Source organism: Vidua macroura, chromosome 1 (assembly GCF_024509145.1).
Source record: "Vidua macroura isolate BioBank_ID:100142 chromosome 1, ASM2450914v1, whole genome shotgun sequence".
Taxonomy (NCBI): domain Eukaryota; kingdom Metazoa; phylum Chordata; class Aves; order Passeriformes; family Viduidae; genus Vidua; species Vidua macroura.
Genome location: NC_071571.1, coordinates 1093712 through 1115759, shown reverse-complemented (window position 1 = coordinate 1115759; position 22048 = coordinate 1093712). Strand labels below are relative to the sequence as shown.

The 22048-nt window shown below is 62.3% G+C and overlaps 3 protein-coding genes across 3 annotated transcripts; 2 read left to right on the top strand and 1 right to left on the bottom strand.

The window, feature by feature from the left end:
- Window positions 1–1219: 1219 nt before the first annotated feature.
- Window positions 1220–5563, top strand: LOC128803964 (uncharacterized). The gene is made up of 4 exons (XM_053971345.1): window positions 1220–2106; window positions 2646–2751; window positions 4250–4351; window positions 4578–5563. The coding sequence occupies exons 1-4, from the start codon at window positions 1738–1740 to the stop codon at window positions 5018–5020; spliced, it is 1020 nt and encodes a 339-aa protein (XP_053827320.1). The 5' UTR covers window positions 1220–1737; the 3' UTR covers window positions 5021–5563.
- A 3157-nt stretch (window positions 5564–8720) lies between these two features.
- LOC128813025 (zinc finger protein 282-like) lies at window positions 8721–13626 on the top strand. The gene is given in 9 exon segments (XM_053987771.1): window positions 8721–9150; window positions 9209–9288; window positions 9291–9449; window positions 10302–10703; window positions 10797–10923; window positions 11347–11460; window positions 12033–12143; window positions 12269–12391; window positions 12513–13626. Coding segments are annotated over 9 exon segments (2274 nt in total). The 3' UTR covers window positions 13241–13626.
- Window positions 13627–14970: 1344 nt separating this feature from the next.
- LOC128813000 (uncharacterized) lies at window positions 14971–21406 on the bottom strand. The gene is made up of 5 exons (XM_053987743.1): window positions 21292–21406; window positions 20239–20387; window positions 18139–18772; window positions 16898–17101; window positions 14971–16400 (listed from the first exon to the last, which is right to left on the bottom strand). The coding sequence occupies exons 1-5, from the start codon at window positions 21404–21406 to the stop codon at window positions 15367–15369; spliced, it is 2136 nt and encodes a 711-aa protein (XP_053843718.1). The 3' UTR covers window positions 14971–15366.
- Between the last annotated feature and the right edge of the window lie 642 nt (window positions 21407–22048).

Sequence of the window (22048 nt, the reverse complement as noted above, 5' to 3'; positions counted from 1 at the left end):
GGCGGCGCTCCCCGGGCTGCGGGGCCGTGTCCGGCCTCGGCCTGCGGCGCCTCCCCAAGGGCCCCGGCACCGCGAGGGCAGCGGCGCCGCCCGCTTTCCCTCACAGCTGTGGGACGGGGAGAGGCACAGACCGCCCCGGCATGTGCAGGCGGCGAAAGCGGGGCTGGTCTGGGGCGGTTTGTGTTGAAAGGGACCTGGAAGCCCATGCCCAGTGCCACCCCTGCCATGGACAGGGACACCTTCCACTGTGCCAGGCTGCTCCAAGCCCTGTCCTGCCTGGCCTTGGACACTTCAGGGATCCAGGGGCAGCCACAGCTGCTCTGGGAATTCCATCCCAGCCAGGAATTCCCAATTCCCAATCTCCCATCCATCCCTGCCCTCTGGCAGTGGGAGCCATTCCCTGTGTCCTGTCCCTCCCTGCCTTGTCCCCAGTCCCTCTCCAGCTCTCCTGGAGCCCCTTCAGGCCCTGCAAGGAGCTCTGAGCTCTCCTTGGAGCCTTCCCTTTTCCCGGTGAACATTCCCAGCTCTCCCAGCCTGGCTCCGGAGCAGAGGGGCTCCAGCAGCTCCGTGGCCTCCTCTGGACTCACTCGAGCGTGTCCCTGCCCTCCCCGTGCTGGGGACCGGGGGACACCTGGGCCCCGAGGAGCTGATGTGTCCCAAACTCCCGTAAGCAGCGCGTTCGAACAGGATGTGGTTGGAGAAAGGAGGAACGCGGAGCTGGGGCGGCACCTCCTGGGGCCGCTTCCCTTCTGCTCCGTGGAGATAAGGGCAGTGGGAAAAGGCAGGGCAGGAATGGGGTCGGGAAAGGGGCACAGGCAAAGACTGATCCAGGAGAGGCGATCAAGAGCCCCAAAGCCCATTTCCAGAAAGCTCTGGGAGAAGGGACTCTGCATCCTCACTCATTTACATGAAAAAGGAGAAACCTAATTCCAGGGCGGGGAAAACTTCCCGGTGAGAACGTGCCCTCAGAACCTGATTAGTGCTGGAGCCAGGACTGGTGATCTCCTTCCCTTTCCCATCTCCCTCTCTCCCTTCCCTCTTTTTTTATCCTTTTATTTCTCTTATTACCAGAAGATAAGGGCAAAAATACCAATTTCCATGCTGAGTGTTTAATTTAATAATCAGGCTCTGTGAGCTTTTTTTTTTTGGACCTTCTGATCCTTGTTTCTTTTTAACCCCGGGTGTCCTCAAACCTTGGGATCTTCTCTTCAGAGCAGGATGCAGCAGCATCCCTGGGTGGTTTATTCCCTTTTTCAGTGTTCCACTCACTTATGGACACCCCTGAGACTCTGACACGATGGGAGGGCCCTTGGTACACCCCAAACTTTCATTTTTTGGGAGTTATTTGTCTCTCAGCCCTGTGCTGTGTGCTGGATAACCTTTGGAGCTTGGGATCCCTCATGGATACAGAAATGAATGAAGCTCACTCTGTGTGCATACCACAGGGGTTAATTAAATGTAAGTCTGCACATTCAGGGGGCATTAAGCTGATTTTAAAGCTTTTATTTCCTTCTCAGGTCGTTGATTTGAAGCAGCTGGGACAGAGCTGGCTCCTCTCCGTGGGGAGCTCCTGTGGGAAGTTCAGTCCCGTGTTTCACTCGGCCACCTCGGCTCCTGCTCCTTGCCAAAACCATGGGAAATGCAGACCTGTTTGGGACTGAGGTTGATTAGGAACTGCCCAAACCTTCTCCCTGCCGTGTTTTTTGGGGCTTCCCCCCCCGTTCCTGGCGCGTGACGATGGGTTACTGCGCGGCCCTGAACTGCCAGAACGGCACGAGCGGGGCCTACAGGAACAGCTCGGTCAGTTTTTATGGGTTCCCCCTCCACAACAAACCCCTCCTGAGGCAGTGGCTCCAAAACATGGGCCGGGACATGGAGACCCCCTCCAAATACCAGTGCCTGTGCTCGGAGCATTTCGAGGAGAGCTCCTTCGAGAGGGATCCCGCGAAAACCCGCAAGAAGAGGCGGCGCCTGCTGAAGGAGGCTGTTCCCAACAAATTCCTCCTGGCCTTGGATGGCACCTGGCTGGTGGGGACTCCCCAGGGCTTCGCCGACGTGCTGAGCAACAAATCCCGAAAACGGATCCGGAATTCCGAGCCCTGCAGGGTAATTGTGGGGCTGGATCGTGGGAATGAATTAAATTAAAGGGAGATTTGTGTGTAAAGCCTTGAAAGCAGCTTGGGAAAATATGCCTTAGAGGGTTTAATTAATAATAGTAATATTGCTATTCCTTAATAATAAGCTTTCATTACCAGAGAGGAGCCTTTCCAGCCAGTCTGACAGATCATGGCACTGCCTCAGGGTTTATTTAAAACACTGAGTTATTTTATTTTTCATTGAAGGAAGAACCACATTCCCTGAGGGGGCTGGGCGTGGATGCTGACCACAGATATCTGTTTTTATGACTAATTTCTGACCCAGTTGTTGGAGCAAATCATTGTTCTGGCTGAGTCACATCGCTTTAAAGCCTTTTCTCTCATTCTGGATTAGCAGGAGAAGGTTCTTATGTAAAATCTTTCATTAATATGCTGCTTACACATAGCACAGACATCACTGGGAGCAGCTGGGAGGTGTTTAAACTCTTGGGATAAAAGGGTTTTCAGGGATTCACAGCTCCCCTGACTCTGGAGCATTTTGCTTTTTAGGTCTCTGGGATGTTTCCTCAGTGGCCACGTCTGCAGGATTGGCAGAATGAATTTTACAAGCAATTGCTGAAGGAGAAATTTGGATCTTTGATCACACTGGGAAAAGGTGAGTTTTCCCTCTCCAAAGGGACACACGCTGGGTCTGGCCTGGCTCTTGTCGCTCCTCACATCCCTGGGCTTTTAGAGAATTCATCTTTAAGTGCTTGTGAATCTTTGTGAGAGACAAGAAACTCCCCAATTTTCCTTTAAAAGGCTGAAGGACAGTTTAGGATCCCAGAGAATGCAGCTGCCAATAAAAACAAGGAACAAGGAATGGAAAAGGTTTGGATACAGGAGCTGCAGTGACACACTGTTGATTTTTTTTTTTTTTTTTTTTTTTTGTCTTGGTCAGGGTTGGGATTAAATGCACAGAGACAGTATTTCATGTTTGGACTTGGATGTTTACTATTTCTTATCTATATTACAGTCTTACAAGTCGTGAGTTCTACAGTATTGCACTAACAAGTTATAAAATGGCCCCATATTTATCTCTACAAGGTCTTTTAAGGAAAAAAAAATATCTAATTAAGAAATGACACCTAAATTATTTTTAGTTTTAACCTAATAGCTAATCACTCATGTCTTGTAATGTGGACTTTTTTGTCTAGTTCCACAATACTGCCCAAACCCATGAGGAAGAAGGTGAAGAAGGATTAGTCTTTGCCCTAAAACTTCTTATGTTTATATATATTACTATATTCTAAACCCTTAAACTTTAAGTTTCCCACCCTGTGATATCACACACTTCTATTCAAACTCCACACCCACAATCCCAGTTCTGTCATTCCATTTTGGAAGCTTCTCCACAGCCTCAGGTCAATGCAGTGTTCTCCTGGGGGTCAGTGCCTGGCAGCACAGAAAGCCCAAAATTCTCAGCAGCCAGGGCTCCAACAAAACACAGGATAATTAATCCCGTACCCTCATTAATTACAGTGAAGTTGTGTTTTCCTCATCCCCAGACCCTGATGTGTGTCTGGGTTTGGGATTCGCTGAAGAAAATTGAACAATTTTGATGCAAAAATAGTGAAATAACTTGAATGATGCCCAGGAAATGAAGAAATCTCGATAATTAGCTTTAAGTGCCCAACTGCATGTTTGCTTGAAGTCACTGATATTTTAAATCTAAAGCTTTGAGCCCTCCCTGGCTCCTCAGCATTCAGGTAATTCCTTGGATTGAGTCTTAGAAGAACCTGCTGAAATTGGGGACGAATCACAAAGAGGAATTAGCTGGGAAAAAGACAGGACTGAACCATAAAATCCAGCAACAGGCAGCTGATTTTGGGGTTAAGGCTTACACCTGAGACCTTCCACTTTTCAACATTTAATCTTCAACCTTCTGGGTGTAATTTCTGGAATATTTTATAAAAGTTGGAGCACAAATCCTGTTAATCCCAGACACCCCTTTAGACACCCGGGCAGCTGCTGCTTCTCCCTCCCCATTGGATCTTTTCCTGGAATAACAGAGATGCTCTTTAGAGAGTGGGTGATGCAGGGATTTGCTGGAAAACCATCAGGGGCAAATATTAATAACCATCGTGGCCATGTTCTTTCTGTTCCTTGTTCAGACTGTCCTGTTCCCAAAAGTCACATCCCAGCAGGAGGAGCAGCGCGGGTCAAGGATCCGCAGGATTTGGAGAGAAGGAAAATTTCTGCCAGCCCCAGCACAGGTGTGTGGTGTTGTGGGAATTCACTGGCAGCACCTTGAAACTGGTTGGATTGGAGGGATGGGGGATTCCAGCTCATCCCTGCTTTTTTTTCTGTTGTTGTTGTTTTTTTTTTTTTCACCCAAAACTTAGGGGATTTGTCCAGAAGCAGCAAATTGGGAATTGTTCTTTGGAGATTTGTGTTCTGTCACATCAGATACAGGGAATGTTTGGAATCTTCTTGTTCCAGGCCACGTTGGAGCCGTGACTCGGGGATCATCTTTGAGAGCATCCCAAGCCCCGCACCGCCACTGCTCCGACCTGGCAGAAACATCGGGGAGCCGCCACAATCCGGCAACAAATCCGGCAAATCCGGCGGGAATCCGGAGCAGTAACAGAGTGCTGGCGGGGCAGGAGCTGGATGAGTTCAGGTGGTTCCTGCTGTACCACCAGGGCCAGCCCGAGGACGCGGCGGTGCCGTGGTTCATCTGCACCGAGTGCGGGAAGAGCTTTGTCCGCCACGCGTACCTGCTGCGGCACCAGCGCGCCCACACCGGGCAGCCAGGGAGAAACCCCCCTGCTTCCTGGAGAAAACGCCCTGCTTCCCAAAGGAACCCCCCTGCTTCCTGGAGAAACCCTCCTGCTTCCCAGAGAAACCCACCTGCTTCCTTGAGAAACCCCCCTGCTTCCTGAAGGAACCCACCTGCATCCCAGAGAAACCCTCCTGCTTCCCAGAGAAACCCACCTGCTTCCTGGAGAAACCCACCTGCTTCCTGAAGAAACCCTCCTGCTTCCATGAGAAATCCTCCTGCTTCCTGAAGGAACCCACCTGCATCCCAGAGAAACCCACCTGCTTCCTGAAGAAACCCTCCTGCTTCCTGGAGAAATCCTCCTGCTTCCTGGAGAAAACGCCCTGCTTCCTGAAGGAACCCTCCTGCTTCCTTGAGAAACCCACCTGCATCCCAAAGAAACCCACCTGCATCCCAAAGAAACCCTCCTGCTTCCTGGAGAAACCCTCCTGCTTCCTAAAGAAACACTCCTGCTTCCTGGAGAAACCCACCTGCATCCCAAAGAAACCTCCTGCTTCCCAGAGAAACCCTCCTGCTTCCCAAAGGAACCCTCCTGCTTCCCGGAGAAAACCCCCTGCTTCCTGGAGAAACCCTCCTGCTTCTTGGAGAAACCCACCTGCATCCCAAAGAAACCTCCTGCTTCCCAGTGAAACCCACCTGCATCCCAAAGGAACCTCCTGCTTCCCAGTGAAACCCACCTGCATCCCAAAGAAACCCTCCTGCTTCCTTGAGAAACCCCCCTGCTTCCTGCAGAACCCCTCCTGCTTCCTGAAGAAACCCTCCTGCTTCCATGAGAAACCCTCCTGCTTCCCAAAGGAATCCTCCTGCTTCCCAAAAAAACCCTCCTGCTTCCCGAAGAAACCCCCCTGCTTCCTGCAGAACCCCACCCTCCACAGCCCCCTCAGCGTCCATCTCCACATCACGCACGTGCCACAAGCCTGCCTAGGGTACAGCTTTGCAGTCAGCTGTCAGAAATCCTGCTGTGCCCACAGGTGGGGTTTATAGTCCTGTGTGGGTTAGAGTGGATTCTGGGGATAAAGGCAGTTTTCCCAAATTGAATTGTGCTGGTCTGAAAGCAGACCAGTGGGAGATCCCAAGTCAGAACTACAATTTAATAGGAAAATTAAAATAAAATGCAGTAGTACAAAAAAAGACTGACAGAGTCAGGATACAACCTGGCAGGCTGTGGGTCAGGGTGGTGGCAGCAGTGCCATTCCATGGGGGCTCAGCCCTCCTGCAGTGCCAGCTGTGCTTCTGCTGGAGCAGGATCCTGGACAAGGCTGGAGTTTTCCTCTGAAAAACTTTCTTCCAGTGGTGGTGGAGATGGGCCGGGGCTTCCTCTGGGAATGCAGTGGGGCAGAAAGCTGCTCCTCTGGGAATGCAGTGGGGAAGAAAGCTGCTCCTCTGGGAATGCAGTGGGCAAAGGCTGCTGTGGTGTCCCAAAATCTCAGATTGTATCCAGGTAGGAATGCTTGGCTCCTCCCCTGGGCGCAGCATCTCCCCATGGGATGATGGAATTTTCTCAGCCATGCAGGGACACTCACTAGCCATGAACAGATCTCCTGGAGGGAGGATGAGTCCTGGAAGAGATGAAGAAAACTGCCCCACCCGGTTTTAACACGTGGTGATAGAATACACACTTTTGGTTACATCTTGCATTGCAACCTAAGACATGAACCGAGTTGTGATTCATTTGGTTCTGGCCTGATGGTCACTGATCAGGACCTGGATGATTCCTGTCATTCTTACCATGCTCCATCCAGCTCTTCCTGGAGCAGGAGTTGGGTGGAGCAGCATTGGCTGTACCAAAAGGAATGTTAAAAAAACCTGGTGCACCAAACAACGCGTGCTGGAGAGTATCCAGAGTACCACAGAGAAACGGTGGAAGTTTTCAGGGATGAAAAATGAGGAATTGGGAATGGGATTGTAAGCTGATGTTTGAAAACCAATTCCAGGCATTATTTCCCAACTTTAGCTGCTCTCCCATTACTGTACCTGCAGAACTAACTCTATTTTTGGGTTCTATTTCTATATTGACCCCCTATTTTCCTGTGGGGTGAGATGATGCCTTGGTTTCTGAAATTCTAGGGGAAAAAACCCATGGGTATATTCTAAATGTGTGTACGGTGTGTCAGTGATGTTCCTCTGGAAAGTGGAAATGCAGCAGGGAGAAGGGGAGAGGAGAGGGGAGGGAGCACATGCAGATTTTGTGTTTTCTCCCCACGTGCTGGTGGTTTTCAGCACTTTTGAATATTCCAGTTGCATGCCAAGAGGGAAAATGTGTTGCCTCCAGTTGGAGGGGTGTTCTCAGTCACAGACTCCAGCTGGAATGAAGTCTCCAGGCTCAGCAGCCCCTGAGGAGAGGCAGAGAACACCCAGCTGGTGCTGTGCTGGAGTTCCAGGAGTTCTGAGCAGGACTGGGAAAACGCACTTGGCCCCAAAGCATCCTGGCCATCCTAGGTACAGGAATATGTCCCAAAAAGCCAGCCTTTTGGCACTGGCTTCTCATTGTTTCCTTCTCATAAGTGAAGTCCTGGGGTTGGCTTTGCTTTTATTCCTGATAGAATCCCAGAATGGTTTGGATTGAAAGGGATGTTAAGGATCCTCCAGTGCCACCCCTGCCACGGCAGGGACACCTCCCACTGTCCCAGGCTGCTCCAAGCCCTGTCCAACCTGGCCTGGGACACTTCCAGGGATCCAGGGGCAGCCCCAGCTGCTCTGGGCACCCTGTGCCAGGGCCTGCCCACCCTCCCAAGGAACAATTCCTTCCCAATCTCCCATCCATCCCTGCCCTCTGGCAGTGGGAGCCATTCCCTGTGTCCTGTCCCTCCATCCCTTGTCCCCAGTCCCTCTCCAGGCTCCAGTGCAGGATGTCGTTTTACAGCCTGGCCATCCTGCACTGCTCCCAGCCCTTGGAGGAGGGAGTGTGTCCTGGACTGGGAGACAACTCCATTCCCACAGAGGGGATGGTTCCTCTCTCTCCTGGCCCCTGGATCCCGTGGGATGCTCCAGGCCTCACTCCTGAGGGGGCAGAGCTGCTGTGTCAGACCCAGCTTCAACTCCCCACTGCCACAAGGAGTGGGACCTTCAGCAGGTGCTGTTCTGGGGATCAGAGCTTCTGAACTGACATTCACAAGGAAATATCATCTGCGTGGTAAGAGATGATATTTGGAAATTTGGAAAATTTGGGGAATAAACCAAGCAAACCATGTCTGCGCTGGCAGCAGGTGAATCCATGGCTGAGATGAAGAAACCTCAGAGGCTGAGGGAGCTGGGAAGGGGCTCAGCCTGGAGAAAATGAGGCTCAGGGGGGACCTTGTGGCTCTGCACAACTCCCTGACAGGAGGGGACAGCCAAGGAGAGGTCAGGCTCTGCTTCCAGGGAACAGGGACAGGAAAATTGGAAATGGACTCATGTTTGGATTGCATATTGGAGAAAACGTCTTCATTAAAACGGCTCAGCCCTGGGGCCATGGGGCAGGGCCTGGGGAGCTTGGGGTGTCCCAGCTGGGGCACACAGTGCTGGAGGGGACAGGGAGCGATGACATCCTGCAGGGAAATGGCTGCTCAGGCTCCCGTGATGCTGCTCAGCCCGTTAACCCTTCTTGTCCCACTGCCCTCCCTTCCCCTGGGGCCGGGGTCATCCCCCTCCCTGTCCAGCCCAGGGGAGCCCCGTCATGCCCATCCATAGGGATCCTGGAACAGCACAGCGAGGCACTGGAGGAGCTTTTCCCGGGAAAATCCCAGGAAGGTGGGACTGTAACACTTTTCTGTGGCCTGGCACCAGCCCCAGCCCCGGCACTGTTGAAAGGTTCCAGGGTCAGGATGAGCACATGGGGTGGTTCCCAAACCCCCAATGTCCCCCCACGAGGGTCTTCTGGCCAGGACGGGGGTCCTGCTGTGGGTGCTCATGTCCACGGCTCCTGGCCCTCGCTGCCACCCAAATCGGTGCTCCCTGGCCCCAGATCCAGTCCAGTGTCCCACGCTCGTGGCAACATCGGTGCTGATGTCGCGCAGCGGCTGGTGCTGGTGGCAGAGCTGATACCAATTCCCGGAGTGGTGCCCATGCCGGTGTCGGTGGCAGTGGTGGAGGTGCCGGTGCCGGTGCCAATGCTGGTGCCGGTACCCGGTGCCAGTGGACTGTGGCAGTGCCGGTGCCGGTGGCTGAGCCGCCGCCGGTGCCGGTGTGGGTGCCCGTGCCAGTGCCGGTGGCGGTACCGGGGCCGCGCCGGTGGCGGAGCCGCTGCCGGTGCCGGTAGGCGGCAGTGCTCGGCGCTCCGCGCTGCCGCCGCTCCCCGCCCGCTGCCGCCCAGCCCGGAGGAGGCGGATGCGATTCCCCGGCTGCCCGTGGCTGCTCGGCGGGGCGGCGGGGCCCGGCCCGTGCGCAGGCACCGACAGCGGCCCCGGCCCCGCTCCCGGCCCCGGCCCCGGCCCGGCCCCTCTCCGCGCTCGCCGCCGCCGCCGCCCGGCCCCAGCCCCAGCCCCAGCCCCGGCCGCGGCCGCCGGGGCCCGGCCCAGCTCCGCGGGGCCATGGCCGAGTGGGCGCCCGCCCAGGTAAGCGCGGCCCGGGGCACCGGCACCGGGAACCGGCCGCAGGCGGAGCCGCCCCTCCCGCCCCGCTCCCGCCTCTGCCCGGCCCGGCCCGCGCGCCCCGGCCGGGACCCTCCGGCACCCCCAGCCCGCGGGGCCCCCGCCACCTCCGGGGACCGGACCCGCGGTGCCCCGGGACGTGGCTGAGCACCCGTGCCCCGGCATGCCCGTGCGTCCCCGCGATGCGCCGGGCACCGCTGACCCGGGATGTCCACGTGCCCTCGGGATGCCCCGGGATGTCCCCAGGGGTGTGACCCGCCATGGCCCCGCTGCCCCGGGATGCCCGTGTGTTCCCAGCATGTCCCCAGGCACCTCTGCCCCGGGATATCCCCGTGCCCCTGGGATGCCCCAGGGTGCCCCGGAATGCTCTGAGCAGGCTTCAGCCCAGGGATGTCCCAGGCACCTCTGTCCTGGCGTGTCCCTGTATGTCCCCAGGGTGTTCCTGCACGCCCCTGGTCCACACTTGCCCCGGCTGCTCCCTGCCCACCCAGCCCCATCCTCCTCCCGAGTGGGTTCCAGCCTGGGCAGACCCAGGAATGGCTCCCAAGGGATTGGGGACTGCGGTGACAAGTTGGGAGGGGGTCACCATGGTGACCCGCCTAGTTCTGGCAGGTGTTCCACGGGGACAGGGATGGGCACTGACCCCCTGGCCACCCTGGACTGCCGCTCACCGGCCCCTCAGGCCGGCGGGCATTGCACACAGGGGTCCCCAGCAGTTCTGGGGCTGCTGGTGGCCAAAAGCCCTGGAAGCGGGGAACAGAGGCTCCAGGGGGTGACCGTGGGCCTCCTCCCACTCGTGCCCTCCCCGTGGCCCAGGTGCAGGAGTGGAACATGGAGGCCCCTCACCTGATGCCGCTGCAGCCGCCGCTGCTGCCGGAGCGCGCGCACGTGCGGGAGGCGCAGCTCCACTCCGCAGAGGCCTCGCTCTGGACCGTGGTGGCCACGGTGCAGGCCATGGAGAGGAAGATCGACCTCCTGGCCACCCGCCTGCTCAGCCTGGAGGGCCGCTCCGGCACGGCCGAGAAGAAGCTGCTGGACTGCGAGAAGACGGCCATGGAATTTGGGAACCAGCTGGAGAGCAAGTGGGCCGTGCTGGGCACCCTCATCCAGGAGTACGGGCTGCTCCAGCGGCGCCTGGAGAACGTGGAGAACCTCCTGAAGAACAGGAACTTCTGGGTGCTGCGGCTGCCCCCCGGCCCCCGGGGCGAGGTCCCCAAGGTAGAGTGTCCCAGGGGGCTGCAGGACAGTGGGGGGACCCTCGGTTTCCCTGGGGAGCGGGCGCTGCTGAGCGAGGGGGTCTTGTCCCCACAGGTGCCGGTGACATTTGTTGACATCGCCGTCTACTTCTCAGCGGAGGAGTGGAAGAACCTGGAGGAGTGGCAGAAAGAGCTGTACAACAACCTGGTGAAGGAGAACTATGAGGCTTTGCTGTCCCTGGGTAAATGTCCCTTTTCCCCCTCTCCTGGCAGGATGGAGCGATGGCTGTGTCTCCTCAGTGGGTCCCCAACGTGGGTGGCCTGGTCCCCTGCCCCTGGTCAGTGGTGGCACTCGCTGTGTCCTGGGACCATTCCAGAGGCTCCATGGCTCACGCTGTGCGTGGGGACAGGGTGACACACCGTGCCATGCCAGTGCTGCCACGGTGCTGCCCAGGGGGCTGGAGAGGGTCCTTGTCCCCCAGAACCCAGGACCTGAGTGTCTGCACTACCTCCAGCATGGAGGTGCCGTGGGGTTTAGGCACGTTCTCTGCCAGGAGAGATGCCAGGTCCTGGTAGCCTGGTGTGTCCCCAGAGTGTCCCCCGAAGCCTGGCTGACAGGGAGGGGGTGGCAGGCATGGGGTGACATCGGTCTGTGTCCCTGGCAGATGGGGCCCTCTCCAGGAGCGAGGCCCAGCCCCGCAGCGAGCGCGGGGACGGGCCCTGTGTCCCCGAGCAGCGGGAGCTGGAGCAGAGGGAGCTGCCACCGGACACCTGCGCGGGTGAGGCACCACAGGAGGACCCGTCCCCACTGTCCCCACTGTCCCCACCTGACATTCTCCCACCCTCCTCACCCCAGGGACGCCCCTCCTCCCTCCCAAACAGTCCCATCCCCACTGGGCCCAGTTCTCCAGCTGTGACTGGGAGCTGCCGTGAGTGACCCCAGAAAATCCCTGACTGTTGCGCTGGAGATCTCGGGTATCTGTCACTGGGAGATCCACGTGTCCCCTGCTGCCACCACATTGTGTCAGGGCCCATGGGCTGTGTCACAGTCACCCAGCCCCATCGGCCGTGCCCTTGTCACCTGTCCCCAGTGGGGTCTGTCACAGTCATCTGTTCCCAGGGATTGTGCCTGTCTCCAAAGGTTGTCTCAGGGTTACCCATCCCCGTGGGCCACCTCAGTGTCACCCATTCCCAAGGGCTGTCCCACAGCCACCTGTCCCCACAGCTCCCTGGGGGTGTTGGATGTCCATAACTGCTGTGGGATGGGGATGTCCCCTGAGGGATCACACACCCCGGGTGTGGTGGCCGTGGCTTCCATCCCGGCCTCGGCCAAGTCTCTCCTTGTGAACAGAGTCGCTGATCTCCACCTCCGACATCCTGTCCCGGATCAAGCAGGAGGTGGCCTTCGTGGGGGAGCAGCAGTTCCCCGAGGAGCGGGGGATGCCGCCAGACCCCTGTGCAGGTGAGCCGGGCGCCGAGCCTGCCCCCACCGCAGCCATTCCCTCCCCTGCCTCCCGGAGCAGCGTGTGGCCCCGCGTGGCTGAGTCCCTCCTGTCCCCGTGTCCCCGTCCCTGTCCCTCCCTGCAGGCGCTGACGCCCTGATCACCGCGCACGACTTCTTGTCGTGGATCAAGCAGGAGGAAGAGCCCTGTGTCCGGGAGCCCTGGGAGCTGCCCGAGAGGGAGATGCTGCCCCCGGGCCCTGGTCCTGGTGAGCGATCCCCACCATGGGGCTGGGGCGGGGGGAGCACCCCCGCAGGACGAGCTGTGACTTGGGGACGTCGCCAGTGTCCCTGGTAGGACTGACCAGTCTCTCTCTCTGTCCCCTGCAGCCAGCGAGGGGCTGCTGGTGAAGACGGAGGAGCGGTGCCCCCACACCGAGCCCCCCGAGGAGGTGGGTTTGCCGGGCAGCTCCGGGGAGCTGCTCTTCCCCGGCACGGGCTTCGGGACCCCCGAGGGACAGGCGGCGGTGCCAGCTGCGGTGGCTCTGCCGGCGCAGCACAGACTGGGCAAAGCTCCGGGCCCCGAGCCGGGCCCGGGGGCCGATGCCGGGGGCGTCCCCGCGGCGCCGCCGGGCCCCGCCGAGGAGCGGCCGCACGGCTGCGCCGAGTGCGGGAAGAGCTTCAGCGGCAAGAAGAGCCTGCGGATCCACCAGCGCAGCCACGCGGCCGAGCGGCCCTACCCGTGCGCCGAGTGCGGCAAGAGCTTCAATTGCCACTCGGGGCTGGTGCGGCACCAGATGATCCATCGCGGCGAGCGGCCCTACAAGTGCTCCGAGTGCGGCAAGTGCTACAGCCGCAAGGAACACCTGCAGAACCACCAGCGGCTGCACACCGGGGAGCGCCCCTTCGCCTGCGCCCAGTGCGGCAAGAGCTTCATCCGCAAGCAGAACCTGCTCAAGCACCAGCGCATCCACACCGGCGAGCGCCCGTACCAGTGCCCCGCCTGCGGCCGCAGCTTCCGCTACAAGGAATCGCTCAAGGATCACCAGCGGGTCCACGGCGCCGAGGCGGGCCCGCCGCCGCTGCCCCCGCCCGGGATCCTTCCCCCCGGGGACTAGGGGCCACCCCGCCGCGACGGGGACGGTCCCCGGCCACGCAGCTTCCGACCAAACCGAGGTGCCCGGCCGGGGCGGGGGGCAGGCGGGGAGCCCCCGGGGTTGGGGTGCGGGGACGAGCCCCCAGGTCCCCCGCCACGGACGGACACTTCACCCCCAGCGCTCCCCCCACGGACAATGTCGCCGCACGGGGTGGGGGGCAGCCCCCTCGCCGTGTCCCCCCGCGCCACCCCCGCCTGCCGCTCTGTCCCCTCGCCCCCGCTGCTTATTTTTACTGCCCCCCTCCCCCCGCGCCGTCCCGCTGTACAGTGCTTGGGGTGTAGTTTTGTATGGACGAAGCGATACGGAATAAAGTCGTGCTGGGCTGCAGAGCCTTCAGCACCCCCGCCGCGGGTCCCCCGTGCTCTGTGGCCGCAGTCCCGCCCCGTCCCCGGGGTCCCGTGCCCTGGGAAGGGGAATGTCGTGGTGGGACACAGGGTAGGGGGAATGGCAGCGCTGTGGGTCCGGGGTGTGGCGGCTCAGGAGCTCCCTGTGTAGAGACCCCCACTCCTGTCACCGACCCATCCCTGGGTCCTTCCTGCCCCCTGTCCTTGACCCATCCCCAGGTCCCTCCTACCCCTGATTTGGGGACAGGAGTTACTTCGCACAATTCTTTCCCCACAGCCGTGTGAATCCAGGGCCCTTCCTCAGGCACCCCAGGGTCCCCAGGCCACGACCAGAGCTGGGTGACCCTGCAAATGCCACAGCTCCTGCTGTCCCACTGTCCCCTCCCTGGGGGCTGCACCTTCCTGTCCCACCCCACCAGGACGTGGCAGTCAAGGGGGGCTGGAAGAGGGGACAGCACAGGGGACACAGCACAGAGGGTTCAGCACTGCTGTCACCCTGATGTGGGCTGGAGACAGCGGGTGCAGGGCTGGGGTGCCCTGGGGACACTGCACATGCTGTGGGGACACTACACCTGCCACGGGGACCTCAGACATTCCCTGGGGACCCTGCACACTGCTGGGGACCTTGGGCATTCCCTACACACTGTCCAGGGGCCTTGCACGATGCCAGGAACCCCGCACATCCCTGGGGACCCCAAGCACTGCTGGGGACACTGCACCTTGCATGGAGACCCCAAATGCTGCTGGGGACCTTGGACACTTTCTGTGAATCCTGCACACACACTGGGAACACTGCACAATGCTTGGGGACCCTGCACACTCCCTGGGGACACTGCTGGGGAAACTGGACACTCCCTGGGGACCCTGCACGCTGCCCAAGGGGCCCTGCATGATGGCAGGGACCCCCCACACTCCCTGGGGACAGTGGACACTGCGGGGAACCTTGGATAATCCCTTGGAACACTACACACTCCTGGAACCTGTCAGGCTGCCTGGGCCCTGCACATTCCTGGGGACCCTCTGAATTTGCTGGGGACACTGCACACTGCCTGGGGACCCCAAACACTCCTGGGCAGGGCACCCTCCACATTCCCCCCAAGATGCGCATGCCCTCACCCCTCTCCAGGTCCCCAGAGCTGCTGGCTCCAAGCCTGGAGAGCAGAGCTGCTGCTCCCCAGCCCTGATCCCCGGGTGCTGGGCAGCCCCAAAGGAATGGGGTGAAGCTCGTCTGTCCCGCGGCCTTGTCCCCATCCAGGGCTGCAGAGCCATGGGACAAACGACCCCCACCCGGCCCAGCTCCCGCCCCCACACAGAGATCACACGCAAAACCATCATATCTGGGTTGTTTTTTTGGAGGAGTTTTTTTTTTTTTTAAACAGAAGTTTTTATGGTTATATGCAAATTAGGTCATTAAATGATTTGCATAAAATGTTCGCACCTCAGCGACTAAGTGTTCCTAACTCCCACCCCCCGACAGGTAGTAAATCCTACTGGACTAGCGCCCTCGGGCTGCGCTGTCACGCGTGTCCCCCCCGCGGGCACGGCGGCGTCACCTCGGGGCGCTCCCGTGCGCGGGGACGCCTGCCCGGAGCGCTCCGAGCCCGCTGGGGCAGCGCCGGCCGCCCGCCTCCTCTGTCCCTTCCCGCGGGGATCCATCCGGGTGCCGCCCGCGTCACCGCACGCCGTCCCCCCGGGGCGGGCGCGGGCACTCCGTGTCCGTGGCGGAGCGGCTCCCGCCCGTCCCTAGCTGTTGGTGAGGAAGAGGCGTCTGTGTCGGGAAGCGGAGCCGCGCGGCCGCCCGCGGCGCCGGCCCCGGCCGCGGTTGCCGAAGGGGCTCCGGCTGGGCACGGCGGCGTCTGCCCAGCCGGCGCTCCCGGCCGGGCTGGGCTCGGGGAAGCCGGGCTCGGCTTTGGGCTGCTCGAGGAGCGGGCTGGGGTCGCGGCGGGGCTCGGGGGGCGGCGGGGCCGGGCTCTGGCGGGCGCCGGCGCGCTCCTGGCGCAGGTAGCGCAGCTCGTCGCGGATGTCCGTGAGGACGCCGAGCAGGCGGAACTGCAGCTCCCGGTCGCGCGCCCGCTCCTCGCGCTGGGTGGCCCGTTCCTCCTGCCACATGGCCAGCTCCTGGTGGTACAGCTGGTCCCACTGCTCCTCCAGGTCGAGCAGGTGATGGATGCTAGTCCTCCAGCTCTCGCGGCGGTCCTCGCGCAGGCGGGAGCAGCCCAGCCCGCGGGCGGGGCCGGCGGCGGCCGGGGCGTCTCCGGGCGGGGAGGCGGAGGAGGGCAGCGACTCCTCGGTCAGGGCGCCGTGCAGCGGGGAGCGGGCCGGGGGCTCCTCCTCCGCCGGAGCCTTCTCCCAGGTGGGCCCCATCAGTACCCTGGGCAAGGTGCCCATCTCCGGGCCCGGGCCGCCCGCCTGCTCCTCGGGATGCGCCGAGTCGAGCCCGCGGCCCAGGGCGGGCAGGTCGGACACCCCCTCGTGCCCCCAGTCCGAGTGAGCGTCCGCGGGGTTGAGGGAGTCCTCGGGCAGGGAGGTCACGGAGCCCTGGGAGCTGCACCGGCGGATCAGCATGGCCTGGCGGGACAGTTTCATGTCCTCCTCCGCTGACATGGGGGCCTCGGGCCCTGGCTGCATCCCCGCGGCCCCACCGTGGCCCCTCTCCACCTCCCGGCCTTCCCGTTCCTCTTCCTCCGACATGGAGGCGTAGGAGACCAGGGACTCGTTTCGCAGGGATGGGGAGATGGCCGACGCGTCTGGAGTGCGCAGCTCCGGTCCCGACTCGGCTGGGAGAGAAGAGAAACCTCCGGTGAGCCACAGCACTGCCCTGGCCCCAGGCCCTCCCTGGCGTGGATCCCAGTGGATCTCCATTCTGACCCAGTGAATCTCCATCCTGACCCAGAGGATCTCCATCCTGACCCAGAGGATCTCCATCCTGACCCAGTGGATCTCCATCCTGACCCAGAGGATCTCCATTCTGACCCAGAGGATCTCCATCCTGACCCAGAGGATCTCCATCCTGACTCCACTCCCAGCAGATCCCCATCCAGAACCCTGCTGCCACTGGATCTTCAACCAAACCCTGCTGCCAGAGGATCTCCATCCAGATCCCACACTTCCCAGCAGATATCCATCCCGACCCCGTGGATCTCCATTCAGACTCAGCAAGTCTCCATCCAGACCCTGTTCCCAGCCAGTCTCCACCCAGACCCCACACCTCCCAGCCCATCCCCATCCCGCCCTGCTCCCAGCATCCCGCAGCCCGTGCTGGCTCCCGCCGTACCGGAGCCGCCCTGCCCCTCTCCTCGGCCGTACTCGCAGCCGCCGGCGGGGTCGGGGCTCTGTCCCGGCAGGCGCGGCACGGCCGAGCCCTCCACGTCGGGCAGGGCCGAGGGCTGCCCGTTGGTGTCGATGTAGATGCTGGGGTGGCTCACGCCGGGCTGCAGGTGCATGAAGGGCTGCTTGGACGCGCCGGGGAAGAATAGATCTGCGGGACACAGAGGGTGCGGCCTCAGCTGGCGGGGACACGGTGGCCCCGAGGTACAGGTGCTCCCGCAAGGCCATCCCGCGCCGTGGCTCAGCCTCACCTGCCCCAGCGCCACCCTGAGCCCCCAGGGGGCTGACAGCCCCTAGTGCCAGAGAATCACGGGGCTGGGGAATAACCTGAGCTGGCAGGGACCCACAGGGATCACTGATCCAGCTCCTGGCCCTGCACAGACACCCCAAAATCCCACTCTGTGCATCCCTGGGAGCATTGTCCAAACTCTCCTGGAGCTCTGGCAGGGTTGGAGCTGTGACCATTCCCTGGGGAGCCTGGGAAGTGCCCAGCAATCTCTGCAGAAGAACCTTTCCCTGATTTCCAGCCTGACCGTCCCCTGGAACAGCTTCATGCCATTACACAGGATTTCTTCCTTCAGCCTAGAGCCTTGTGCTTCGCACATGACAGCCAAGTCTGGGCCACGTGGACTGAGCCTGTGATGCCTCCAGTGAAACCAGAGAGGCCACTGAAAGCATCAAATTAAAGAAAAGAAGAAAGGAGAACAAAAAAGACCCACTCCTGCAAAGCCTGAGGTGTTCCTATGAATCCTGTTGATCTGGCACAGTTTCCCCAGAGAAGCTGTGGCTGCCTCTGGCTCTCTGGAAGTGTCCAAGGCCAGGCTGGATGGAGCTTGGAGCACCCTGGGATAGTGGAAGGTGTCCCTGCCCGTGGCACAGGGTGGAACAGGATAAGCTTTAAGATCCCCTCCAACTCAAACCACTCTGAGATTTCTACGACCCGCTGATCCCAGGTTATTTCCATGGAGGATTTCTAATCCCGGCACACGCAGTTCCCTACCCTGGTGGCCGGCACTTGGGTACAACAGGGCCGTGACTCTGGTGGATGCTGCAACCCCAACACAAACCCCAGAGTCCCCTTCTACAATGCCCAACAGCCAGCTGAGAACGCCGGCGTGGCCGGACGTCCCGCAGGGAGCGCCGCCAGCGCTCCAACCGTCCTCTGCCCGCAGAACCGCCACCGCTCACCTGGGTCCAGGATGATCTCGGGCTCCGAGTCGTGGCTGGCCTGCAGGAAGGTGGAAGCCACCATCTTCTCCAGGGGCGTGAGGCGCGGCTTGTGGAGCGGCCCCCCGGCGCGGTTCATGGGCAGGTGCTTCTTGGAGGTGATCTTCTTCTTGACGTCCAGCCGCAGGTCGCGCCACTTGTGCTTGAGGTCGTCGATGGAGCGCTCGGTGTAGCCCAGGAAGTTGACGCGGCTTTGGATTTGGGTCCAGAGCTGCTTCCGCCGCACGGGGTGAGCCCGCAGGGCCTCGGACCCGTACAGGGCGCTGAAATGCCGGACCACATTCCAGACCAGCGTCTCGGTCTCGTCATTGGAGAAGTTGGCCTTCCTCTTCCGGCCAGACGCTGGCATCGCCTGCGAGGCTGCGGCAGAGGTGGAAGGGGCACAATTGAACCTCGGTCCCCACTCCTCTCTGTCAGCTCCTGGGGGGAACATGGGGCTGCGGGAGCCCGAGGGAGCCGCGGAGGAGGGAGCCGAAGCAAGAGCCCCGGAGGCATCCATGGCAGGGGAGGCTTGGGCCGGGGAGGATCTAAAGAGCCGCTTCGGCACAGCACGCGGCACGGGCGCACCGCATCGCCTCGCCCGGCTCGAGAGCACCTGGGGGGGGAGAAAAGGAAAGGGCAGCGGTGGCTGGTGGCAGCGCGGGGGGACGGCGAGGGCCCCCCGGCTCTCTCCAGCCAGAGGCACCCGGGAGCCCCCAGGCAGCCGCCACGGGGGCCGCGGGCAGGGACGTGGCCGCGCTGGGCGTCAGCACCACGGTGAGCGGTTGCGGTGAGCGCCTCGGGCACGGCACCTGCCGTGGGGCCACAGAGCTGCCTCACAGGGTGCCTCAGAGCACCTCAGGGCCAGGCTGAGGGTGATGGGGACACCTCAAGGCCACGGCAAGGGGCTCATGGCAACGCCGGGCGTGATGGGGGAAGTCTTGGGCACGATGAGCACTTCAGGTTCCCAGCCAGGGCCTCGGGGCCACAGCACCGACCAAGAGCTGAAGGACAGGTCCAGGGGCCTTGGCCACAGTGAGCACCTCAAGGCCATGGTGAAGACCTTGGCCAAGAAGCAGGCCTTGGCAAGGGTCTTGGCCATGGTGAGAGCATCAAGAGCCCAGTGAACAGCTCAAGCTCCCGCTGAGGACCTTGGAGTCATGGTGAAACCCATGGCCACAGTGAGAGCCCCACGGCAAAGGCATCACGGAAGGCCTTGGCTGTGGTGAGCAGCTCAAGCTTGCAGCGAGCACCCTGGCACTAGGGCAGTGACCAAGGCCATGGCAAGAGCTGCAAGGCCATGGTGAAGACCTTGGCCATGATGAACACCTGAAGAGCCCAGCGAGGAGCTCGGCGCCACAGAAAAGACCTTGACTACCGTGAACGCCCCAAGCTCCCAGCAAGGACCTTGTGGACACTGCAAAGACCTCGGCCACGGTGCACACCTGGAGCTCCCAGTGAGCACCCTGGGGCCATGGCAAAGACCTCGGCCACATTAAACACCGTGGCCACGGTGAACACCCCGAACTCCTCGCGAGGAACTTGGGACCGCATCAAAAGCCCTGGCCGCAGCGAGTGCTCCAAGGCCACGAAGAAGCCCTTGGCCATGGCGCACACCTGCACAGGTGTGCGCACCTCCAGCTCCCACGAGGAGCAGGGGACCACAGTAAAGACCGCTGCGCCCACCCCAACCTCCCACGGCGCCCTCGACCCCCAGCAAACCCCAGGAGCACCGCAGCAGCCTCGTGCAGAGCCCGCGGCCCCGCGGTGCCTCTGACGGCCCTGCCATGCCCCGAGCCCCCTCCCCATCCCCGGGGCCCCCGAGCCCCCCGGCGGCTCCCGCACCCGCGGCCCCGGGGAGCCCGCTGCGGGGCCCGGCGGGGGCTGCGCGCTGCCCTCCCTCGGCTTTGTTCGCGCTTCTCCGACCGGGGACAAAGCGGCCGGGCCGGGGCCTGCCCCGCGGACCCCCCCCCCCCCCCCATTCGGGATCCCACTGCGGGCGGGTGCGCGGGGCAGGCACCGGCCGCGGCCCCGCGGCTGCCCGCGGCCCGCCGGCACCCCCGGCCCCGGGGCAGCGCTTACCTGCGCCGGGACGGGCGTGCGGGGCGCGGGGGGGGGGCGCGGAGCGGGGCCCCGGCGGCGGCGGGAGGGGGGGCTCAGGTCCGGCGGCGGGTAATGGCTCCCGCCTCGGCGGAACTCGCCTTCATTTCCTCCGAGCGCCGGCGCGGGCCCTGCGCGGCACCGCGGCCGCGGGCCCCCCCTGGCGGCACCGCCGCGAACGGCGGGGGCGGGACCGCGCACGGGGATGGCCCCGAGGGAGGGACAGAGGGAGGGGACAGGGAGGGACAGGGAGAGGGACACCGGGAGGGGACAGGGAGGGGACAGCGGGACAGCGGGAGGGGACAGGGAGGGACAGCGGGAGGGACAGCGGGACAGGGAGAGGGACAGCGGGACAGCGGGAGGGGACAGGGAGGGACAGCGGGACACCGGGACAGCGGGAGGGGACAGGGAGAGAGACAGCGGAACACCGGGACAGCGGGAGGGACACCGGGACAGCGGGAGGGACACCGGGACAGGGAGAGGGACAGCGGGACAGCGGGAGGGGACAGGGAGGGGACAGCGGGAGGGACAGCGGGACAGCGGGAGGGACAACGGGACAGCGAGAGGGACACCGGGACAGCGGGAGGGGACAGCGAGGGACACCGGGACGGGACAGCGAGGGGCACCGGGACAACGGGAGGGACACCGGGAGGGACAGCGGGAGGGACAGCGGGAGGGACAGCACAGCGGGAGGGACACCGGGACGGGACAGCGAGAGGGACACCGGCAGGGGACAGCGAGAAGGACACCGGGAGAGTCACCGGGAGGGACAGCACAGCGGGAAGGGACAGCGAGAGGGACACCGGGACAGCACACCGGGACAGTCCCGAGGGAGGGACAGCACAGCGGGACGGGACACCGGGACATCACAGCGGGAGGGACACCCCCGAGGGAGGGACGGCAAACCGGGAGGGACATCCCACCGTGACATCCCTGCGGGAGGAGACATCCCATGGGGACCGGACATCCCACCGGGACGGGACATCCCCGCGGGAGGGGACATCCCTGCATTCCACCCCAGGGGACGGCGGGTACCCGCTGCGGATGTGTCCCCGTGAGGGTCCCCTCGGGGTGATCCACCCCTGTACCCCACTCCCGAGAGCACCGTGGGTCCCCCCGTGGGGCTGTGTCCCCGTGGGGATCCCGCCATGCACCCCCGGGGAGGTGTGTCCCATGGGGGTCCCACCCCTGTGCACCCCATGCACCCCCACGATGGGGTGTCCCCGTGAGGATCCCCTGCGTCCCCCCACTTTGCCAGCCGTGGTTGTGCATCCCTGTGGGGGTCCCGCCAGCTGCACCCCATACCTGCATCCCCTATAACTGCACCCCCTCCCCCGGGTCCTTCATGCCCACCCACGAGCCTGTGTCCGTGCGGGGATCCCCCTGTGGCCTCCATCCCAGTAGCCCCCGGGCCCGTGGGGACACCTCTGTCCCTGCCTGGTGGCCTGGTGGCCTCCAGCTGCCCCTGACCTGCAGCAGACAAGCAGAGTCACCCCCGTACCCCGTCCCACCTCAGGGACCCTGGTGTGGGGGACAGAGAGCACAGTGCACACGGGGGGGCTGTGCAGGGGACCCCAGGGTGGCCGTGGGTGCCACCAAGGCTGGCACAGCCAGGACAGGGTGATCAGCCAGGTCCTCACTGCCCGCAGGTGCTGCCATGGCCCTGGTACCCGGGTGGGGATGGCACAGCTCGGGGTGGCTGTGGGGGCCACGGTGTCCCCAGGAGGGGAAAGGGGGGTTTGGGGTGGCCCCGCTGCTCCTGGAAGCCCCGGGGAGCTCTGCCCCACTCACG

Coding starts and splice junctions, on each gene's coding strand:
- LOC128813000 (XM_053987743.1), bottom strand. CDS start 21,406: ATGGCGGGATCCCCACGGGGACACAGCCCCACGGGGGGACCCACGGTG. Junction 20,388..21,291: donor CGGGGACACATCCGCAGCGG/GTACCCGCCGTC, acceptor GGTGCCGCGCAG/GGCCCGCGCCGGCGCTCGGA. Junction 18,773..20,238: donor GCACGCCCGTCCCGGCGCAG/GTAAGCGCTGCC, acceptor CTCCCCCCCCAG/GTGCTCTCGAGCCGGGCGAG.
- LOC128803964 (XM_053971345.1), top strand. CDS start 1,738: ATGGGTTACTGCGCGGCCCTGAACTGCCAGAACGGCACGAGCGGGGCC. Junction 2,107..2,645: donor GGAATTCCGAGCCCTGCAGG/GTAATTGTGGGG, acceptor TTTGCTTTTTAG/GTCTCTGGGATGTTTCCTCA. Junction 2,752..4,249: donor TTTGATCACACTGGGAAAAG/GTGAGTTTTCCC, acceptor TTCCTTGTTCAG/ACTGTCCTGTTCCCAAAAGT.